General features: G+C 43.6%; 2 protein-coding genes across 2 annotated transcripts in view; both read right to left on the bottom strand.

Annotated features, from left to right (window-relative positions):
• The window catches only part of TRUB1 (TruB pseudouridine synthase family member 1), a 38,645-nt gene extending 33,372 nt beyond the window's left edge, over positions 1 to 5,273 (bottom strand). The window contains exon 1 of the mRNA XM_026050693.1: positions 5,133 to 5,273. Within this exon, the coding sequence (XP_025906478.1) occupies positions 5,133 to 5,273 (141 nt within the window). The remainder of the gene's footprint in view (positions 1 to 5,132) is intronic.
• Positions 5,274 to 12,107: 6,834 nt separating this feature from the next.
• The window catches only part of FAM160B1 (family with sequence similarity 160 member B1), a 29,837-nt gene continuing 22,276 nt past the window's right edge, over positions 12,108 to 19,668 (bottom strand). Inside the window, exons 15-17 of the mRNA XM_026050582.1 lie at positions 16,904 to 17,044; positions 15,878 to 15,981; positions 12,108 to 15,784 (exon numbers count right to left, since the gene is read on the bottom strand). Of these exons, the coding sequence (XP_025906367.1) occupies positions 15,679 to 15,784; positions 15,878 to 15,981; positions 16,904 to 17,044 (351 nt within the window). The 3' untranslated portion in view covers positions 12,108 to 15,678. The remainder of the gene's footprint in view (positions 15,785 to 15,877; positions 15,982 to 16,903; positions 17,045 to 19,668) is intronic.

Genomic DNA, 19,668 nt, shown 5'->3' with positions numbered 1-19,668 from the left:
CTCGACTTCTTTTTTGTGGGGATACACCGATCCTGAGCTTGGAGGAAGTGGCGCTTGAATATCAGCCAGCTCTCCTGGACCCCCTTTCCTTCTAGGACCCTGACCCAGGGGACTGCTCCAAGGAGCTTCCTGAAGAGGTCGAAGTTGGCTCTCTTGAAGTCCAGGGTAGCTATCCTACTTCTCGCCCCACCTCCTCCACGCCGGATCGTGAATTCCAACATCTCATGGTCGCTGCAGCCCAGACTGCCCCCAACCCTGTTACCACCGTTGGTTATCAGGAAATACAGTAACGCGCGTGTGAGTCGGGGGCACGTGGTCATAGCTGGAGTGCTGGCCCACTGGAACGCTCCCACAGACAGATTGGATATTTTGACAGCAGGCCAAGGGGGAAAAAAAAACAACTTTGGAAAGGCAACACAGTCCAGATTTCTCAGAGTGGAGCCAGTGAACAGATGGCAGGGACTAAACAGCCCTAAAAAATTCCTTCACGGCCATGGCTATGCTGGCAGCAGCCTGATCCTTTGCCAACGGAGAGCCCCAATGAACGAAGCGCGAGAAGCTTGTAGTCCTTTCAGCCCAGAGGAGCCGAGGAAGAAATTTAATGAGGAAAGGATTAGAAAGATGAACTACTGCAAACACTGGCAGCTGAGCAAGTTAGTATGGGAACCTGCGTAGTCAGCATAGAGAAGGGAGGGACTTTGACAGAAATAGTGTTTTGATCATCACATTTAGGTTATTTTTCATAAAAAACGACATTGTTATCTTGACTGTTCCATGTCACCCACACCCTGCGCCAGGACACAGCTTTAAAGCTTCCCCTTTCCCATTCATCCCACTGAATAGCACCGTCTCTTTCCCCTGAGTTTGGAGACGAGGAGGGGAGAAAGGAAAACTAGAACAGCAGATGATATTAAACAAGACTTGTGAGAGACTTATGACCTGCTTTCTTCACAGAAGCATTCTGTGCACTTAATTCATCAAGATTTAGCTTCAAAGTACTGTTTCAACACTGAAAACTGCGTTTTTCATGAGTTTTGGTGTTCTGCATGAATTCTTCACTAAAGAGACGCTGACAGCACCAAAGTAACTAACTTTTCCCTCGAAAGCTTTGCCTCATTCAACCAGCATGATACCATGGTGGATCCAGAAGAGATGCTCACAGGAAGACACCCACATGTCATAGAATCATTGTGGTATTTGCAAACTCAGCTGTGCTTTGTGCCTGGAGAGGAGAGTGGGCATCATCTCCCACTCCCAGTCCCATCTCTCCATCCATCCTCCTGCTGAAGGACAGGGGTGGAATGATGCCTGCGGGAAGGCTGCCCATGGAGCTGTGGTTGGTTTTCCCTGCCCATCGCTGCCCACGGGGAAGGCGACACATCCTGACCGGGCAGGCAGAAGGGGCTGCAAACACTGAGCTGATTAACCTGGCGCCGCTCTTCGCAGCAGTTCTGCATGAAGATGCCGTGGCAGGTCACTGGGTTGCATAAAGCAGTGTGCTGGAGTCATCCCTGGGAGAACACCTTTCCTCCCAAACACTGCAGGGAGACTCTTTATTCTGTGGTAAAAAAAAGTGAGAGATTGAAGCAAGCTATTAAAGGAGTGAGAGGGATTCAGGGTCTTTTCATTTCTGCTGGGACCTGCCTTATATCCCCAGCCCAGGCTCAGGGGGCAAGAGGACACTTAAAGCCACTTCTCTGCTTTCCTCTCCTGATTGCTCTGCGCTTTCTTGCCTGAGGATCCAGACTGGCCTCTCCTCTATTCACCCTTCCCAGAAGTGCACTTAGCCATAAATGAAAGATTCTAATAATTCAGACATGGGCTCTTGGGAAAGAGCAGGCTGCAATAAATTATGGTCACAGGTTAAGTCATCCAGGTATTGTGTGTGCTCTTAATGGATATCAGAGAAAAAATATACCATCGTGCTTGCAAATAGCCTTCTTTATTTATTTATTTTCCCACAATGTCCATTTTAAATTATATCTATTATTTTCTTTTCTTTCAAACATGGCTCCCCTCCTTCACGACTCTGAAGCAGAGAGCTGAATTGGAGCTGCAGAGCAATCTGTTGGAAGGCGCCTGGAGGAATATGCAGCACAAAGACACTGGAACTTCATCTTCTTTGCTGGCTGCTCTGAACTGATTGAGGCGATTAATGATTTATCTCTCTTTAAAGAACTCCTTGGAGCTACATAGGCTCAAATCAGATAAAGCACACACCATTCCCTGACCAGACACCTACCAATTTTGGTTTGTCCTTTAGTCTGGGCACATCTAGTTTTACAAAGATCTGATTTAAATGGAAGTTTCTTGAGAGACATCACTTTGCCAAGCCTGTGTGATGTTCCTTCTGCGACCCCTGCCAGCCTGCAATCTTTTTAGTGGAGAAGGGAGTAGAATCTGAGAGCAGAAATCTGCCTTTCTGCTGAGAACGAGCAGATCCTGCATCCCTGTCCTGGATAAAGCCCTTGAACAATGTTTAGGGCTTGAGCTCATTTTTGATACAGGGACAAGTTTTACCTTGAAGAATGTCACAGCTATCTATCATCCTCCTCTCAGGACCAGAGAAATTAGGCAGCTCCTTCATCGAAAGGACATCTGTTGAAGTTTATTGAGAACTTAGGGATCCATCCAGGAAGAGGGTAAGAGGCTCTTCAGAAGCAGAAAGACACAGATCTGGCTGGTAGACAAGTCTTTAAGAAGTCAATACAGATGTTTCTGGAAATGTGCCAAAGAAAGTGTCACTCAGGGACATTGAATCTGACTCCCTCACAACAAAGTCAATGGAGTCATCTTGGTGAAAGCCTGTGCGGACCAACTGCTTGTCTGATTCACATCCTTTTTCATGGGAAACCAAAGCGGGACTTGTTCTTTGGGGTAAAAGACACCAAACAATTCCTTCATTCACACAGAGAATAAAAAAGATTCACTCACAGGCAGAAAATGTCTGCCAAATACAAGGCAGCTCCAGAGAAAAATGTCATTATAAAACACTTCATAGTTTGAAAGAAAATAAGCTGGGTGTACAACAAGGTAGGAACCATCTGCTTGGCTTCAGTGGGAATTTCCCCTGAGTAATCACTACATGGGTGGATAGATCATAAAATAGAGGGATTTTTTCCTCTAGTAATTAAATTTACTGGGCTTATGCAGAACAGTTTTTTGGCACAGGGTAAGATATGTATATGCAATACCTTAGCATTGTAAGGCTGCATAATTACAGTCATAAACAAGTCCATTTTGTTTAGCAGAGTCTGAAATGTTGTGTGATCGACGGCCATTCATTTGCTACAGCTCGTAAGTCCATTTTATATAGTTATTTCAAATTTCCCGTTCAGCTCCTGGTCCATGCACCCAAATGCCTTTTCCTTCTCTCAGCATCCAAGACAAATACCCGTTTGATGTAGTACCAGATTTCTCTAGGTAACTAAAATGTGAAGGAAGAACCATATTTGCTTCATCCTTCTTCATGACATCCAGACTAAACAGTTGGCCTTTACAAAGGTCTTCTGTAAAGCTGGGAGTAGGGAACATGAATCAACCAGGCAGGGGTCTGTATGACCTTGCAATAAATTGATAAGGTCCTTTGACTAGATATTTTTGGGCCTGAGCCATAAATTCTGGATTGGGATGTAAACTCAGACCCACTCCTAGTTTGTTTGCTTCTGCTATGGTATTTGGAATTAATATTGCAGGTAATGAATCTGCAGGAATTAATATTGCAGGTAATTTATATAATAATATGTATATATTATAATATATATTGTAATATTCTATATACATATTATAATATATATTATAATGTTCTATTGCTGTTGCAGTTAAGCTGCCCCGCTAAGTGCACGTAATTAAGCAATATTTACAGAGCAAGGGGATAAACTAATAATTACAGTGTAGTGACCTGGGATTCTTCAAGACTTCTTTTGGTTTCTGATTTTCTTCAAGACTTGCTTTTGCATTTTCACTTTTTTGCATTAAACATTTAATACCGTGACACCTCTTAACAACTGACCTTTAGAGGATGGGAACTAAGACAAATATTCTAATTCTGTGTGCTTTTCCTCACGTCTTCAAATAATATATATTCGATGTACTTTGATTTTCTGCATGTGATGAAGCCAATCTTCCGAGTTACGTGATGCAAGAAGGAGTGTTCTCCCTAGTTAAGCTACATTGAATCTTGTTGAATTACTAAGTTTGAATTTTCCAGTTACCAAGAGAGCAGAAAAGGTCAGGAGAAAAAACAACATTCGTCCAGTACTGCCTGTAGTATTGATTGAAAAATCATAAATTACATGTGAAAACAAAAAAGAATAATTATTTTCTAAGCCAAGGCTCCGACAAATCCCCATTGTGGATATATCTCCATGAAGAGGAACTTCTTTCCTGTGAGGGTGACAGAGCCCTGGCACAGGCTGCCCAGGGAGGTTGTGGAGTCTCCTTCCCTGGACGTCTCCAAACCTCCAGGGACACCACCCTGTGCCCCATGCTCTGGGTGTCCCTGCTGGAGCTTCGGCAGGCTTCGACTGGTGATGACCTGGCTCTGTGAGCTTTAATTAACCTTAACGAGGCAGAATTATAATAACAGATTGTTATTATTATTACATCGCAGAATAAAGCACACCCTATAGGATTAGGGGGAATATATAGGGGGAAAGTGCTCACGTGGGTCTGGCCATCTCTGAGCCAAGGAGGCAGATGGGGGAGTGGGTAGGGGGCTCCTGCAACCTGCCCCCAAAAGACAACCCAGTGGAAGTCAATACAGGAAAGACCTGCTGGATCCTGGTCAGTTTTACTAGCGGTTACTACGGATAATGTAATAGGAATAAAGTGCCAAAATAGGTTTAATACAAAATCTATAAACCGCAGTATTTTGTGCATGTCTGCTTTAAATCCAGGCAGCTCAGAGGTGCAGCTGCCCTCTGCAAACAGCTCAGGAGAGGGCCAGGAAGGGCTCTCGATTTAAAGATCCACTGTTACTGATGGTTGTGTCCTCCCTTGGACAGGGAAGGGGCAGAGCCCTGGGATCAGACAGGCTTTATTGACTTGATTCCTTCCCCAACAAACAGACAAACCTCAGAAAACGAGCACGGTAGCTATTTTACGAGATACAAAAGCCAGCATTAAATTACAGCCCTCAAATCGGCAGCTCGGCGCCCCTGGTCGTATCTTCTTTCCTCCCCTTCCCCTCTAATTTCCGCCGGTGCCCCGGCCATTAGCAGCAGCCTCATCATCCCGCTGCCCGACGATCCCGCTGCCCCGCATCCATCCATCGATCCGCTGGTGGGCGGCGGCGCCGAGGGAAAAGGTCCGCGCGGCCGCCCGCGCCCTCCTGCTGCGCCTCTTGCTCCCGCTCCGACCTCCCCATCGCCGCTCACACGCTCAGGGCTAAGGGCCTCCCTGCAAAGCCTGGCCTAAATCTAACTGCCAGGGCCGCAGGGTGGGCAAAACGCTGCAGATGCCACCACAGTGGCAGCTCCTTCCCTCGCCCGTGCCCTGCGCTTCCAAGAGATTTTCCAGGCTACAAGGATACCGAGCCAGAAGCTGCACTGCTTGCGTTTGCAGCTTCTTCGCGGAGTTTAATCCATCAGCTTGATTTTTTTTTCTTTTATCTCTCCAACTAACCTGTGGGCACATTCTTGCTCTCCCTTTTCATTCTTTGCTTGATACATCTGTTCTTCTGTTCTGTTTCCCTGTCTTTATTTTGCTGCTTTTGGGGATCAAAGGATAAAGGCAATAAAAATCCTGTTACTTTACAAAGGGCCGCACAGCAGTAGATAATTGGTTTCCAATCAAGCCCAGACTGCCTTTGATCTTTTAAGTCCTCGCCAAGAACATTTCTCCAGGACACGAGTGTATGTGTTCAAGAGTCCCGCCAGGAGATCTTGTGTGGAAAGTCTACAATTACCTGTGCTGTGGCACCCACAGAGATGAGAAGGGCTGATAACAATGCTGTGTTTTTATACCAATTTCCATTAACCTCTCATTAATGAGATGTAACTACACCCTTCTGCAAAGAGACTTGCAGGGATTCCTAGCTCTGGCGCCCGTCGCACCTTCATGGTTGTGTTGCAACGAGCAGGGAGAGATTCACATTTGAGTATGTCTTAAATCAGCTTTGCCACCAGAAGAACTGCAACGGGAATCCGCAGCCTTGCTCATCCCTGAAAGCAGTTCATCCGTTCTGTGGTTTGCAGCTCCTTCACCTTCCACATTCACTCTGTGTCCTCCTCTCCCCACACACACTTAACTCCCAAATATATTAAAAGGCAAAGCGTGATCACTCCAGAAACACACGAGATACTTGGGATGCAATGACTGATTTAGTTTTGCAGGCATTTTTTTAACTTATTCTTCATGCCAGGCCTGTCCATTATCAAAAGATTTTCTTTCTATTTATTAAGGCAGGATTAGTTTGTGCAAATTAAAGAGGGAAAGCTCACGAGACGCACGCAAATACACGTGCATACCAAAATCTGCACCTGATTCTGTCTCTTTAAACAAAATTACATACATTCAGCTTAAAGGAGGACTCCTGCCAAGCTCCTCGCTTAGAGCAGCTACCAATTGCACGGTCAGAATTGCTCTCCCAGGTCCTGAACAGGTCTCTTAGTGACAGAGCAGCAGTAGCTCCTCAGAGCGCTTTGTCCCCTAAGGAGGCAGCGCTGGATGGTTTCTGGCTCAGGCCTGTTGGAAAGAGCGGAATGGTTTAAAGCAGGAGCACGAGCTCCCTTGAAACACTTTGAAATAGCGATCCAGGAAACCAAGGGAAAAATGGATGGCTGAGAACGGCAGCCCGTGCCGAGTGCTCCGCGTCCTGCACGTTGCCCCTTCGGAATAATTATTGTGTGGAGAGGTTGTCACCAAAACAATGAAATTATTGGGGAATGTGATTATGTGGGAGCCAATCCAAAGGAAAACGTGGGCTGCTACAACAAAATTTTCATGTCCACTGCTTGCTGGGGTAAGTAGCGCTAAGCAGCCGAGTGAAATTTTGTGTGTCTATTTTTGGAGCCTGTTCGTGCCCAATGTCAGAGTGGTCATTTTTTATTCTGGTTAAGCGGGAGGCAGTTGCAGAGCAGAACTTGTCTTGAGTAGCAATGCCTGGATTCAGCCCAAAAAATAAGAGCTTTCGCTATAAAGTGCCTGATTGGAGGCAGGACTGGGATGTTCTCTTGCTGTGTTAATGGGGGTGGTGGGGTTGAACCCCGCTGCAGTCTCCAAGCAGGGGCTCCAGGGTCAGTTACGTGTAAAATGTAAAAGCTCTCTCTATATTTCTCATCTCAATTTCTCATTAACAGATAACACAATATCTAGATAACAGCAGCACCCATCCCTGCTTTGTCACAGTCCTCCTCCTGCTACCAGAAAGGACTTTTTCTGCAGTGTTTGACCAGGTATTTGACCAGGTATCCTGGCCTTGGGACACTGTGGTGCACCAGTTGTCCATATCAAATCTCAGTTTCAACCTGCAGAAGATATTATCAGGTATTTGGGTCAATTGGCTTTCTAGGTCCAGGCGTGTCCGTTGGAATCACAATGGATAAGGTCAGTACTTGTTGGGGGGTCCCTCTCATGCTCATGTATATGATAAACCTGAAAAACTCCTGTAGAAAACTGAGTCAAGGAATTGCATACAACCTGTATGTAAAAGAGTTCAATGAAGTTGTAAAGCCTGATATATGTAATTATCATTTGACAGCTTGTCATTTGCAACCATAAATGTGAGAACTCACCACAACATGTCACTAATTCACTTGCTCCAGACACTCCAGAACGAACAGCCCCGTTGCTCAAAACAACGAGCCCAAATTTACTCTCACTTCAGGGATAAACGACACAAATTTTCTAGGTGCAATCTTCCCTTTTTGAACAAAACCAGCCAGAATTCCCTGTGGGAATTTCACATGGGAGACTTGGTAGCTCTCCAAGAGCAGGACTGGAGCTGTCTCCTGCCTCCCTCGTTGAACAGACCACATCTAGCCACGCCAAGGCAAGTGTGCTATGAAATTCTATCAAGTACTTAAAATACATTATTTTGTGTTTGATATCAACAAAAAGGCAGCCTTTTTTTTCAGAAACTTGCCCATTATAAAATTGGCATTTAGAATTAGTTCTAAAATAAAAAGTGGCTTTGTGCTGCCTTGATCTTTCAGGACGTAAAAATTAAGGTCTGATAAATTCTGTTTTCCTGCCCATTTCCCATCTTAGCATCACCAAGTCTTACTGTGATTTATTGTTGGATACTAGCTGAGTCCAAGCTGAGTTATGATTCCAGTAAGGCAGATATTTGATCTATATAGCAAGAGATTACATGTTAAAGATCATACTATTTTGCTGTACAGTTTACAGAATCACAGACTGGCTGAGGTTGGAAGGGACCTCTAGAGATCATCTAGTCCAACCTCCTGCTCCAGCAGGGACACCCAGAGCACAGGGTGACATCCAGGCGGGTTTGGAAGATCCCCAGAGAAGGAGACTGCACAGCCTCCCTGGGCAGCCTGTGCCACGGCTCTGTCACCCTCACAGGAAAGTTGTTCTTCCTCGTATGGAGATTTTAGCCACTATTCCTCCTCCTCCTAAATTCCTGCAAAGAAAAAACACTCTAGTAGTTTTGAAATGATGGCATTAGTAAGACAGAATAGAGAGGTTTCTTTCCTTTGCATGAGGCTAGAGCAAAATTGAAATTCTGGAAATAAACACACTATGGAGAAACATGCTGCTAAAGTAAAAAAAAAATCAGTCTCTGAAAACCTTAGGAAATAAAAATTCATGACTGAGAAAATAAAGCCAAATTAAGAAATAGCAGCTTGACAGGTGCTTCCTGCGGATACGGAGATGAGGGAAGTAGAAGTGGTTTCTTCACGCAAAGGCTAATGAAGCTGCAGCGAGCGGGTGATTTGTGTCTTCTCTCCAGGGCAGCTCAGCACGGAGCAGGGACCACGGGCCCAGCTCATCAGGATCCACCACCTGCCACTTGTGGTGGGTGCTGCTCTCGCACTGGGGTTGTTGCCTGGGCGAGGCTTCTTTGGGAAGGCTGCAAATGGCCTTCCTCGGGTCGCTGCAGCTTGCTGCATCTACAGCAGACTTGAGTGGAGCAGCCCCTGTCCCTGCTCTCTAGCAGAACAAACCCAAGTTGCTCAGGTGCCCCTGTTTTGCTGGGAGTGTCAAACAGCAAGAGAGACGTTAACATCTTAGCTCCTCTCACCACTCAGCCAGGCTGGTTTCCTGTTTTAACACTCCATGTTTTGCCCAGACTCATTCTAAATGTGTCCTGTAACAGGCTCCTTCCAGCTCTCCTGGGAATTTAGCTCCATTCATGTCAGGATGTTTTCACTGATACCAAGTATTGGTTTCCTTCAAGTCAGCACTTCAGTCTCAGTTGCTGTCTGATAAATTAGGTTCTCCAATTCCTTCAGTCTCGGTGCTTCAGCCTTTCCCCTTTACCGGGGAGCAAAGTTCCTCCCGTTACCTTGAGCCATCTGATAAACGTGGTCACCTCCACTGTCCTTCTCTCTTCAATCAGCTGCCCCCCTTTAATTAATATCTGCTTTCCTCAGAACTCCCCGCAGTCTCGTTACACATTTCTGCTGTGCACAAGAACTTGCATTTTGGCCAACTTCACCTCTCCAAGCTGGAAAATGACATAACATAGACCTCAAAACATAGTAATGGGAACATCTGAGTTTTGCTGGTCGCTAATGCAAACTAGTTGGGGTTCCCCGTGAAGAATATCCTCCCTTCTTTCCAAAATTCCTTATTCCAGAGAACTGTTTCTACTGTTTCTATTAAAATCTATTAAAACCAGACTGACCTCTACTGAAAAGGAAGATGCATAAGCAGCATATCCCACACTTGGCTCCACATTCCTGCAGGCTAACACACTATCAGGCTTCACAAGTGCTTCTCCTTCCTTTCACATATTCCAGGATTTTCCGGTATGTAAAATGTTTAACCTGACTAGGGGATCCCTGCAACCCGCTACGGAACTACGAGGCACCCGAGCAGACAGGCAGGAACAGCAGGATCGAGCTGGATTATCAGTTACAGGGCACTTCTTGGTCACAGTTCTCAGTTCCACAGTGCTTTTCCAGCAGATTTCATACTGTCAGCAGCACTTATGGTAATTAATAGCAGGAATTTAAGGAAGAAAAATAAAAGGTTTCAGCAAAGCACAAAATACACACACTATTACAGCAAGGGCCATTTAAACAGCCCTGACGTGTGCCGAGATGCAAAATTCTGTGATGCATCTTTCATGTCATTACAGATCTGTCTCCAAAAGCAATACTGGCAGCTTGTCCAAATTTGTAATTTCGTAGAATTTAACTTTTCACACTTTCCTTCTTTTCTGACACTCCTGAGAAGCCCATGACACCTGAAAACTTGAATCCACCATATGCTCCAGCTGATTCCTGAATTATTCTTCAATTCTCTTGCTCATCCTTCAAAGAGAACCTCAGCCAACAAAGGCTGCATCAGGAATATATGGGTTTAGGCCAGAAGGACTCATACAAATTGTGACAGATTCACTTCTCTGAACATTAATCCACTTTAATCCAATTGGATCACACTCCAAGGGAATACAAAAACCCTTCAGGCTTTCACAGCACCAGCACTGCTAGTATTTAAAGGTTAACAAATGCAGCAGAATCTGTGCTACTTCCATGTATGCTGGGAGCTGTGGCTGAGATGCTGGTAACAAGTTAATGAGGCCGAGATCTCACACCCATGGGCTCTGTTTCCCTTCGGGAGGACACGGAGCCCCAACATCCCACATGGGAACACGAGCGCTCACCCGCTCCGGCATCCCCTGCCTTCCAGGGCATCGATGCAAGGGCAAAACACATGAAAATCCAGCGTGTGCAATTCCAACAACTACCACAGTTCCTGGAGAACCAAATTATCCCTACAGATCTATACACCTTACTCAAGAATCAACTTACCCCTACATCTCCAGGACACCTCACTCAGGCACCGCTAACAAACATTTAGGGTGGCAAAGGACAATCTGAGACCCAAGAGAATAGGGTAAAGATCACCAGAGCAATCAAGAAACTATCATTTATGATCTTGCTGTTGCTCTCTTCTTTCAGAGACACAAGAGCACTTGCAGCTGTTAAATACTGAGGAGGAGGAAAGGCCTAACATCCAAGTGGAGCCCTCAAACAGGATCACACAGAGCAATGAGATTTTTAAAAAGTGAAAAACTGTAATTACCCCCCAAATACAACTGCATAATATATAAAAATAAATAACACTGTCTTCTTCCAAGGCCTGCAGGAAGAGCCAATGCTAATTCATACACAACATCTGCATCCAATTCAATAAACTAGTGTTGTGACTGAGGCAGCCTGCACTCAAATGCAATGGAAAACCAAGGGCTTGACCTGCTGCAGCCTTGAAAGACAAGGCTCTCAAGAAGAGCAGATATCCATCTGTACTCAGGTAGTCTGTATCCTGCCTATTTCCCTCAGCTTCACATTTTCTGTGCAAAAATATGGTAATTCACTGAGCCCTGCACAGTATGGGAAACTGGCTTATTCCAAAGATGCTGTAGTGACAGGAATAACATATACACACATATACATATATATAAAAAAATCAAAGGACCTGAAGATCAAAAGCATGATGTAAAGTACAAGACCATGAACGTTTCACTTTCTGCTTTGTCTCATCCTATTTGGGATTCTGCAATAATTTAAGTAGCCGCTTCATTTAAATTAATTTATTTTGAGAATATCCCTTTTAATCCTGCATGCATTTTTAGCACAAAAAATGGATTTTTATCACAACCTCCTTTGTAAAACTTGATTTTGTATGTTCAGTACTGTGGCTATTTCAATGATTCCTCATCGGAAATCCCACGACTGTGGAACCTTGGTGACACTGGCAGCCAGTGACCTACACAAAGTTCAATAGAAAAATTTTACTGCATACCCTCTGTTTAATGTAAACAAGGCAGGAGGCAAAACAAGGAGTATATGTTTTTATACAGTCACACCATTTTACAGGGCACAGAAAGCACTGGGAATCATGGCATGGAAACCCTGTATGCTATGCAATAGCATCTGCAATATCTGCTATCTGCAATAGCATCTGCAATAGCAGATACAGTTTCCCATATAACCCAAAGTGTATTACATCATCCATACATTTTACCTAGCATCCAAATTTTAGCAAGAGAAATAGTGATAATAAAAGGGTGTTTGTGAATTCATATTGCAGATTATGGTACGTAATAGCCACACGTGTACAAAGCCATTCCATGACCACTTGTGCCCTGTAAAATCGAGTGCAAACTTTACACTGCTCATAGTGTAAGCAAGCTGGGGACTCTGGCCCTTGTACATATATACACAGGTGATGTACAAGCAGATTCAAGCTGTGCATCAAACCACAGCTTTTATATTGCACAGACAAATACATAATAAGAACATTACATAGACAGGAGCTGAATACTAGGACTAGTACAGTCTTAAGAGAAACGGACTAGGGACAAACTTGGTCTACCGGAGCTAGCACGTTGCTCATTACAAATGCTCCCTACCAGACTCTAAATCAAATACATACAATACATGGGAAAAAAATAGGTGTCTATTTACACGCATGTGCATCAGGGTTAAAATGCAGCTTGGATCTGTTTTGTGGAACCCAACATTATTCTCGTATTTCCCCTCAAGTATTGCAATCCAACAGCAGTGACCATGCTCCCCAAAGCGGGGAGCACCCGCACTGCCCGCGGCACCCGGAGCGTCTGCTGCCAACTCCAGGCCAGTGACTTCTCAGGTGCCAACGGGTGGGTAACAAATAACCTGCAAACACCAACAGCCAGGAACAGAACGGGCACCTCGACGGCGTGCATAGACGGGAAAGGTGAAAACGGGGACCTGAACTAACTTACTAAGGTTTACCTTTTTTTCAAAAGTGCATGAAAAGAAAAATCGCAAGACTTAAAAGAGTTCCATATCTTAAGGAATATTAAATCATCTTTCAAAAAACAACCAAACAAAACCCCAATGGTCATTTTTATCATGTATGGTAGTTAAGGGTTTGCAGGCAACACTCACATTAGCAGTTTAGGCAACGGAAAGCTTAAGGTTCGTTTCACTTGCTGTCAGGATGCATCTGTATCTTATAGATTTATCAACTGCACATTTGGTTTAAGACACCACCAATGTTTCCAAAAATCAAACCACTATATCCTGAATTTAAGCATACTTATAACTATATCCCCTTATCTTTTCATGAGCAAGCTTTAAGGGATTGGGCTTGCACCCTGGCAGGCAATTCTGCAGTAAAATACTGCAGAGGTTGCAGAAGTCCTTCCAGACTGACTGATACTGCTGGCTACAGCGCAACGAGCCCAGGTACCAATGATGATGATGACAACAACACAGGTGATGTTAGTAATTTCATTTCAGATTGGCCACCTCTTGGATGGCTCTACAAATTGTTATATTGCTTGGAATGCTCTCATGTGAGTTTAATTTAACTCTCCTCTCTTATTTATAGCAGTATTATCACTTCCAGTTTCCACTGAAATTGGGGCATTAGAAATATTCTAGAACCTAAGTCTTTTAAAAATAAATAATGAAAATAGGAATTCTGAGGAAAAAGTAATTAAGCTCAAGCAAAACCAACACAGAGCCAAATTCAGAACAGCTCCAGCATCCCAGCTCCACAGCTTCGCTTCACAAGTCTAAGAGACTGATTTAAGGAGCTGCTTGAAATTACCTTATGTTTAACTGCTTTGCTCAATTTGAACCTATGTTATAACAACTCTGCATAGGCGTTTACATATTCTGAACTTTATGTCAGATACGTAATATTAAGCTTCTCATATGGACTGACTGCAAATGACTTAAAGAACAAAAATGAAAAAACTGTCATTTTCATAAACCTTATCCTACTTCGACCAGAAAATACTATAGGGCTAAATTCAAGGGAAAAATAAAGAGGTGGGGAAGTAAACAATGCTTTTGTTTGCCAGCTAAATCCAACAGTGTAAGTAGAAGCCTCTCAGTACACAGAGCACCTTAATACTGGTTTTACCTGCAAAAGCTTTTGCTCAATATAGAATCACAGTGAGCCCTTCTTCCCAACCTAACTTGCACTGGAGGCTTTTATGGCAGGACCCTCTTCACTGGCGTGATAGGAATAAGTTAAGGAATAAGACAAGGAATAAGCCTGGTAACTGTGACGCTGCTCTAACTAATCTGCTAACTTAAAAGGCCTCATAACTCTTCAAGATTCTGGAAGTGAAAGAAAAAAAGGTCTCGAAGTCAGGGATTCAGGGCGAAATCCAATTCCAGCGACAACAAAGTACATGCAGAGGAGTTCTAGTGACTGAGTAAATTAGTCCATATTTGTATGACAGTAATTGCATCTGGTTGTGCAAACAGGGCATTAGGAAAAAATAAAGAAAAATCAAAGATACAATGTAAACAAAGAATTAAGCTCTACTTCAGCTGCTTATATGATCATGTCCATAAGTGGGACTGGGCACAAAGCAAAGCAGGTGTCTCATCCAAATCACTCCGTGTGATTTAATGTTTTAAGCAGGAGCCTCCTGAACCTGCTAGTGCAGATGTGGCCATGACAGACACGCACTTCTGCACCACAAAACCACAAAGGGGAAAAAAAAGGGGTAAATTTTGGTCCTAAAGCAACACTTTAACTGACCTGGCGCCAGTTCTTCTCTTTTGGGGCACTACTGCTAAGGTTAAATAAGCACTAAAACCATTTCTAAAAATGACAAAACATTTACGCTGAGAATTTTCAAGGCACAGAAGATTCTTAAACCAATTTAGCTATTTAAAAGGAGTTAAAAACACTGTTTCAGTAAGTACTACTGATGACCTATAATCAGCTTCCCTGTGAAAGATGCCATGAGATAAACAACTAAAATTCACAAACAAAAACCTAACCCAAATCTTTCTACACAGAAAACCTGAAGAGACATCATTTGAGAAGACAGGGAAAAACATGCTAGAAACATGTGTCCTTCAGACATACTTTCTATGGATGCAACACTGAATCAGGGTTAATTCCATTAGTATTGATTTTATGCTGATATCTCCTGGAGTAATCACTAGGGAATCAAACTCAAGAGTTGCCTTTATAATTCACCAAAATAAATACAATCTCTCATGAATATATCCCACAGGATAGGGAGCAGTGGATCTTTTCAATTCTCTTCATTTTTAGTAACATCCATTGCAAGTGTGGTTCTGATTTCCCTTTATATTTCCAATCAAAAAAGCAAGAGGTAAGACATGAAAATGTTACCAAATTAACTTGCCATTTTATAAGTAATAAGGTCACAAAAAGCAAATGGGTGCAAGTGAACACAGGAAAGACCTAACTCCCTAAACACTGTCATCACAACAGAACGATAACCAAGGTTTGATGTCTGTGGTTCTTCATACAGATTTTGCAGCTCTTCAACAATGGCTGGAAATGTTAGGTATTGGCTTCTCCTCAATCCCTACTGTTGCATCCCAGGTCCATTCGAATCCATCTCTCTTGCAAGGCAGCAAACACCAGCGGGCAGAAGTAACCTATCTTCCAGTTCTGCCCAAGTTGACATCCCCAGGAGATGCCACCTCTTTCTACCTGCGCTGTGGCAATAGTCTTTGAGGGGAAGAGGCCCGGAGCTTCCAGAGGCGGCGGCTGTCAGGGTGTGGATGAGGCATGGTACTTCACGAAGGCGATGGCCGCCAGCTCCTTGCAGAATTCCTCCAGCACAATCACGCCCTCCAGCAACGTCAGGTGGTCAATGCTGAGGAGGGGAACACAACCCAGCAGAGAAGTCAGCACCGGCACACAAACAACCCCAGTGTGCTTTGGGGAACACACAACGTCTTTTACTCACACAGGCCCTTCAGGCTCCAAGCCCAGCAGGCGTTTTCTGACCAGCAGGAGTTTGGGAGTGAAGTCTGGGATGCGCTGGATTCTGACCATGAGGTCCCCAACAACCTGCAAAGCACGGATTGAATGAGCACTTTTCACACCTGAGCTACAGACTCACACTTCAGAATTGCCACAGACTCAAAGCAACGTGCAGAGCAGTCATTGCACAACAGGGAAGAGCAAGGCCACTGAACACCAAACATATTAACAGGCACCAGAAATGTGGGCACAGAGATTAAAGATACAAATCTTAAGCCTTACTTGCTGTTGCCATAAATAGGTAAATTACTCACTTTAATGATGCCAATGATTAATTTGCCTTAGAAAATGTTAATCAAGGCATGTTGGCCAGGAAACTTGTGGGGTTGCAAAGCAGGGAAAGTGAAGATCGTTTGAAATAGAGGAAGCTGCTGAGAGAAAGGAGCTAGACCCTCTGTCAGTACTGGGGTTGTTAACCCCAGTAAGAGGGGCAGAATGAAAACAAGGGGATTTGGGGTAAGTGAAGGATTTGGTTACTGCGTAGGATGGGGAAAGAGGCCTCCAGCAGAGGATTCCCAGCCGGGCACAGGGCGCTCAGGAGCCAACCGTGCTCTGGGGGAAGCAAAACCCAGGGCCTCTCCGGTGCCAACCTGTTCTCTGCCTGTGCCCAGGGCCTTAGGTGGCGCTGGCGGCAAATGACAACAAGGGGACCAAGTCAGACAAAGTAACAGCACTGCCAGTGGGGATATTTTACATCTACACAATCAAACAAAGCAAACACGGTACGGGAAATAACTCTGAAAGGAGGCACAAAGAAAAAGTCCTAGGAAAAAATATTTTCCAAAGTTTTTTTTTGTTAGAAAAAACTTAGGTTTTTTTTCAAAACAAGAATATGAGGACCTATTTTCAGTATCCAGTCCATTGCTAACTTCATTATATTGCAATATTCATTACTGCACTTCTCATTGCTGTATAGCTGCATGTAAACATTAACTGCATGTTTACTCACCCTGACAATAACAGAGAAGAGAGACCTACAGCCAGAGGCGAGGTTTATATAAGGGTCCAAAAGGTATTCGTGTATATGAGGATGAGGGAACAAGGAGAGTTTGGACAACACTGATGTAACTTGTAAATTCACATCATAGGGCTGGAAAAAAAAAAGAAAAAAGTGAAACAGTAAAACACAGAGCACAGTTTAGGTATTTTCTTGTTGGTATGCTTGTATTTACTAAAACTTTACATACTAGGCTATATTAGATAAAATTGAAATACTAGATTAAAAGGCAGGCCTAAAAACTCATGCTTTCTACAAGAATGTGGAGAATGACATTTAAGTTAGATAGTAAATATCTGCATAATTGCTACAATCACAGAAAGTCCCACAAGTTTCCAAGCAGGACTACTGCATAGGTGCTTTTTAAGCAAAGCTTTTGCAAACTTCTAGCTTGTTGGCTAACTCTTTTTGCAACAAAACCACCATCCAGCTAAGCAGCTAAGCAAACTGCACAGCATCAAAATAGAGGAAACAACTGTTTGCTTCTCCTGGATAACTCCAAACTACATGAGCTTAGGAAACTCAGACAGGAATCCATGATTGCAGCTAACATGATGCATGTCTTATTTTCAATTTGCTTGGAAAGAGCCATTGCAGAAGGCCCAGTCATCTCGTGCAGTCTGCAGGAACTGCTACGGGAGACAATCCTGGGAATGCAGCACTAAATATTCCAAGCCTCTTCTCTGCCTCCTTTCTGCAGATTAAATGCATGCAAGAGGCAACACTGTCAGAAGCTACATGAATAATAAGGACTCTCCAGGGACAGACACCAATTGTACCTTGCTGAGCAGATTGCCACAGCCCAGGGAGAAACTCATTTCCAAAGGAACAAAGTATTTTCCTCACAGTTTGTTTCGAGCCCTTTTTTCCAGCTTTGATTATGTCACCAAGATCACAGTGGAAACAAACTGACATTTTGGTTCAACTGAGACTCTCCAGACTAGGGGATTTTCTTCCCCCCGTCATCAACACTGTCTGTTCTACTACTGACTAGGAGACAAGGACAGACAGTCCCTTGTTATACAGCTAAGCCAGCCTCTTTGGTGATATATTGGACCTGAACAGCCTTGAAACAAGTCACTTGTCTCCGTGCCTCACCTCCCTTCTCTCAGAAATACATTTTATGATGCTAACTTCTCCTAGAAGGTTCTGCTGTTAAAAATGGCTAAAGATTAACTAGCTATAGGATTAGGAAAGAGCAAGAAGGATATTGAACACAATCTGCAAGTAGTCCCATTTCCTCAGTGAATGCTTTTCTACATTTTTCAACTTGGAACATTTAAATTTGACACAATGTGTGCTAAGGTATCACATGAACTGACACAATCTATTTTTTTTTAATTTATTTCTCCTGTGTGGTTTTTCTGTCATCATGAGCCATAGGAAGCCGTTTGATTTTTTAGGACAAGACTATAGCAGGATATAGCAAGAATTTACTCTGATTCAGGCAGTTTGCTCTAATTCTTCCAGAACTCAGCTTCATTTTAGACACCAGACATTAACATCTTGCTCGACTGAGGCCTTGCTTCAAGCTGACAATGGGTCTATCAAAAAGGGATACTTTTTGGCACTTCAGTGCCCTATGCTGTTCCTGTTACAATTATCTGCTATTTCTTGGGAGAACATAATTTACTTCCTTGATTTATGCATCACTGTTCAGATGAGGCTTTCATATAGGAGTCTTGTTTTGCCTAAAAGTTGATGACACTCAGATGTCTTCATGACTTCAATCTACAAGCATTGCAACTCGAAGTTTGTCAGACACGTTACAGGAATCAAGAGCTGGCAAACAGGTGATGGAGAATTTGAGTTACAGGAGCTGGTGATCCCAGACATCCTCTTCCCCCAAGCATTTGTAGGGCAGCCCGGGCAGCTGCTGTTGCTCTCAGGACACACTTCCCGAGCATCCAGATGCTCCCTCTGTGCTCTTGTGCTGATCGACAGAAATCTGGCCCCGCTGCAGTTGAACGCAGCTATCAGAGGTAGCTCCACATGTAAAACGGAACGAAATGGTATGAACTTCCCCCCAACTGCTGCTACTGCATCTAAAGCAGCTGCATCTGGCATTACAGGGAAGGTAACACATACTTTTTAGCCTTGATTTCACTAGCAAGAGGTTTCTTCATCTGAAGCAGCAATGTTCACCTCAGACCTTAGGGACAGAGCACAGCAAAGGTAGAAAAACATGGTCTTTTCAGGTAAGGTGATCTCCTCCTCACCTCCTAAGTGCTCATTGATCTGCTTGCTCCCCAGGAAGACTAGGCCATGCAGAAAGACTAAATACAGAAAGAGGCACAGGAAAATGTACTCCCTATAAATTCCTCTCCACTAATCCAGGTCTGACATCTTTTTTTTCATAAAGTCAGCTTATATCTCATGTGTTCGGCCTTGCAGCTTTGATTTTAATAGAATAAAATAAAACAGGAGGAAAAACAAAGCCCTTTGTTAAACAGGAGATGGAGAAGGGCACCTTCCTGAAACCTTCTCCCATGCATCATTCATGCAATGGTGATTTTTTTTTTTTTTTTTTTGCTAATAGTGGAAAAAAATTGAGGGAAATGTAATAGTGACACAATAATCTGTCTCCAGCTCACAGGGTGAAGTGTTTTCTGAACAAGATTTCAGATTAAATTTCCTTGAAATGTTGTAGAAAGAAGCTGTAAAATATTTTGTTTACTTAAAAAAAGGCATGCCTTTTAAGCACAAATGCTGGGAAA

Source organism: Nothoprocta perdicaria, unplaced genomic scaffold (assembly GCF_003342845.1).
Source record: "Nothoprocta perdicaria isolate Ctin4 unplaced genomic scaffold, notPer1 scaffold_7, whole genome shotgun sequence".
Classification (NCBI taxonomy): Eukaryota; Metazoa; Chordata; class Aves; order Tinamiformes; family Tinamidae; genus Nothoprocta; species Nothoprocta perdicaria.
Note: the sequence above shows the minus strand (reverse complement) of the source record. Positions and strands in the feature narration are given on the sequence as shown.